Here is a 4,103-nt window from a genome sequence, read left to right on the forward strand (position 1 = left end):
AAATTTTTCCTCATACCTAATCTAAACCTCCCCTGATGTAACTTGAAGCCATTTACTCTTGTCCTGTTGCTTGTTACTTGGGAGAAGAGACCAACACCCACCTGGCTACAACCTCCTTTCAGGCAGTTGTAGAGGCAATAAGGTCTCCCCTCAGCCACCTCTTCTCCAGGCTCAACAATCCCAGTTCCCTCAGCTGCTCCTCATAAGACCGGTGCTCCAGACCCTTCACCAGCTTTGTTGCTCTTCTCTGGACATGTTCCAGTGCCTCAATGTCTTTCTTGTAGTGAGGGGCCCAAAACCAAACACTGTATTCGAGGTGCGGCCTCACCAGTGCCAAGTACAGAGGCATGTTCACTTCCCTGGTCCTGCTGGCCACACTATTCCTGATACAAGCCAGGATGCCATTGGCCTTCTTGGTTACTTGGGCATGCTGCTGGCTCATATTCAGCCAGCTGTCGACCAACACCCCCAGGTCCTTTTCTGCCACGTAGTTTTCCAGCTGCTCTTCCCCAAGCCTGTAGTGTCGCTTGGGGTAGTTGTGACCCATGTGCAGGACCTTAGCACTGAACCTTGTTGAACCTCATACAACTGGCCACAGCCCATCAATCCAGCCTTTCCAGACCCCTCTGTAGAACCCTCCTACTCTCAAGCAGATCCCACCCAATTTGATGTCATCTGCAAACTTATTGAGGTGCATTCAATCCCTTCATCCAGGTGATTGATAAAGATATTAAACAGTACTGGTCCCAGCACTGAGCCCTGGGGAACACCACTTGTGACCAGCTGCCAACTGCATTTAATTCCATTCACCACAACTCTCAGGTCTTGGCTGTCCTGTCCAGCCAAGTTTTTTACCCAGTGAAGAGTACACCTATGTAAGCCATGAGCCACCGGCTTCTCTAGGAGAATGCTGTGGGACACAGTGTGAAAGGCTTTACTAAAATCTAGGTAGACAACATCCACCGCCTTTCCCTCATCTTCTAGGTGGGTCACCTTGTCATAGAAGAGATCAGGTTGGTCAAGCAGGACCTGCCTTTCATGAACCCACACTAGCTGGGCCTGATGACCTGATTGTCCTGCACATGCCTGGTGAGCGCACTCAAGATGGCCAAGATTATGGCTCAATAATCTCAGCCACTCAATTACGGCTCCATAATCTTCCCTGGTACCGAGGTCAGAATGACAGGCCTGTAGTTCCCTGGAAACCTCTTTCTGGCATCACACTGGCAAGCCTCCAGTTGTCTGGGACCTCCCCTGTTAACCAGAACTGCTGATAAATGATGGACAGTGCCTTGCCAAGCTTCTCTGCCAGCTCCCTCAGTACTCTCAGGTGGACCCCACCTGGCCCCACAGACTTGTGAGTGTCCAGGCGGTGCAGCAGGTCGTAAACTGCTTCCTCCTGGATTATGGGGGGTTTATTCTGCTCTCCATCCTTGTCTTCCAGCTCAGGGGGCTGAATACCCTGGTCTGATTATTAAAGACTGAAGCAAAGAAGGCATTAAGTATCTCGGCCTTTTCCTCATCCTTGGTGGCAGTGTTTCCCCTCACATCTGATAAAGGATGGAGATTCTCCTTGGATCTTTTTTTGTTGGTGGTGTATTTGTAAAACATTTTTTATTATCTCTTACAACAGCCAGGTTGAGTTCTAGCCGGGCTTTTGCCTTTCTAATGTTCTCTCTGCATGACCTAACAAGATCCCTGTACTCTTCTTGAGTTGCCTGCCCCTTCTTCCAAAGGTGGTAAACTCTCCTTTTTTTCCTGACTCCCAGCAAAAGCTCCCTGTTCAGTCAGGCCGGTCGTCCTCCCCACCAGTTTGCCTTACGGCACATGGGGACATCCTGCTCCTGCACCTTTAAGACTTCCTCCTTGAAGAATGCCCAGCCTTCCTGGACCCCTTGAAAAAATGGGAATGAAAGAAGCGTTTTCTATACTATGTGGGTAATGGTAAGAATATTTTGGCACTCAGTTTAGAAATGTATTTGAAATATTTCAGAAACGTAAAAAAATACGATTTTATTTTCAGAAGGAAAGGTAAAACTAGGAAAACGGAATATTTTTTATTATCCTAGAAAATACAATGTTTGTCAATACCCAGGCTGTGTTTTTCTTGGTTTCAGGTGTCTAACTTTTAAATTTTTTTTTGCAGTAATATTACCTCAACATAAACAGTATTTATTCACCGTGAGTTTTTATTGGGATTTTGAGAACAAATCTTTCTCATCAGGAAAGTCGGGGCAAGACTTACTTTGCTGAAGCTCTCCAGGGTGTCTCTCAACTCTATGAGATATATTTTATGTGATACCAGCTCAAAAATCAGTAAAAACTTCCTTTCCTTATCCTAATCTAGGCTTGCGAGTCATCAGAAAGACTTTCAGGAGCCAAGATATAAAATTATGCAGTTAATATGTTTATTCAAAGAAAACATTACTAAAATGGCAGAAAATAATGATGTATGGGAAAAGAGACGGAGCCCACGTGTGACATGCCATTTGGTGGTGCTTACATTTAGGAGCGAACGTGGAGGGCACAGCGTTGGAGGGCCCACACCTCCAGCGGTGACACAGGCCACCAGGCTGCTTTGATGATGACATACTCAAGTGTATGGGCCTTTATGAGTGGCCAGTATAGGGGCACCTGGAGGCGTTGCTCTGCTGTTTTTGAAGGCATTGCCACCACAGGCAGCTCTGGGTGGCAGGAGCTCCAGGGACCCCCTGGAGCATCCCACAGCAAAGCACCAGGACCCTGAGCTGAGGGGGCCTCTTTATCTGGGAGCTGAAGCAAAGGGGGAACAGTGACTGTGGCTGAGGTGATTCCCTCTTTGCAATGTGAAGTAATCCCATGCCTGTCCCCTTCCCTACCTCCTGGAGGGGTGTCCCATTCCTGTCCCAGGGATGCAGGGATTCAGGTATGGAACAGCTTTGACAAAGCAGAGCATATTTGGGGATGAGGCAGAAGCAACGCTTTCATCAGAGGAGAAAGTAAGTACTAGAGGAAGCACCCTGCTTGCTGAAATATATTAACAGAGCTCTAAAACTTAATTAAAAATCATTCTGTGGCAAGCTTGTAGGGTTGCCATCTTACAAATGCACCAGGGCTCTTTCTTAGGAAACTAACGTTGCCACTTATGGTGCCCTAGTTCACAGTATATCCCAAAAGGAGGCATAGATATACTGGTCCTCTCAAGAGGTTCTGCACACATGTACAACCTCCAGGGCCACATCAGAGCTTAGGCCAACTTCTTATCCAGAAGAAGGCAGCTCAGGTGGGCTCACAGGACCGCTGAGCTCTCAGAGCAGCTGGAGAGCTGGGTGGGCGCTGAAAACAACTGACCAGCCCCCCCACCTCTGACAGGGCTGGAGAGGACACGGACACAGGACTGAAGTAGTCCCTTAAGATGAGCCTTAAACGTCACTCCGGCAAAGGCATAGATCACGGGGTTCAGGCAGCAGTGGATGAAGGAGATGGTTTCTGTCAGCTGCAGGGCCAGGGCTATCTGGTAGCTCGCCTTGCAGTCATTGATGATATGCAGGCTCTGCAAGGAGTCTAGGAACAATGCGATGTTGAAGGGAGTCCAGAAGAGGAAGAAAACAATGACGATGATGAAAATCATCTTGATGGCCTTGATCTTGTTCCGATTTTTGCATTTTTGCAGGTTTTTCAGTATCTGGGCATAGCAGCAAATGAGGATGCTAAGAGGAATCAAGAGGCCTAAGATATTGGCTGCAAACTGAGAAGCAACCTTCCAGGTGTTGTCACCTGGGGGGTATGTGGAGACACACTGCACAGACTGCTCGACTTCCAGTTGCTGGTTGAACATGATGTTGGGTACAGAAGCCAAGCCAGCCACCAGCCACAGGATTAAACTGATAATTATGCCACAAGAGGCTGTCCGTATCCTCGTGGCATAGACAGCGTGGACAATTGCTATATACCTGTCTATGCTCATGAGGGTTATAAAGAAAATGCTGCTATAAAAACCTGTGTAATAAATGCCAGCCATTATCTTGCACATAGTATTGCCAAAAACCCACTGGTCTGAAGCGTAGTGGGCTTGGAAAGGGAGAGGCACAACAAAGAGGAGATCGGAGGCTGCGAGGTTCAGC

At 47.8% G+C, this 4,103-nt stretch overlaps 1 protein-coding gene across 1 annotated transcript in view; it reads right to left on the reverse strand.

Moving 5' to 3' along the window:
- Window positions 1-3,268: 3,268 nt before the first annotated feature.
- Window positions 3,269-4,103, reverse strand: part of LOC104127535 (C-C chemokine receptor type 8) — a 1,317-nt gene continuing 482 nt past the window's right edge. The window contains exon 2 of the mRNA XM_035895717.1: window positions 3,269-4,103. This exon is cut by the window's right edge and continues 2 nt beyond it. Coding sequence (XP_035751610.1) covers window positions 3,269-4,103 — 835 coding nt within the window.

The sequence above is a fragment of the Egretta garzetta genome, unplaced genomic scaffold (genome assembly GCF_000687185.1).
Source record: "Egretta garzetta isolate BGI_Z169 unplaced genomic scaffold, ASM68718v1 scaffold96, whole genome shotgun sequence".
NCBI classification, from domain to species: domain Eukaryota; kingdom Metazoa; phylum Chordata; class Aves; order Pelecaniformes; family Ardeidae; genus Egretta; species Egretta garzetta.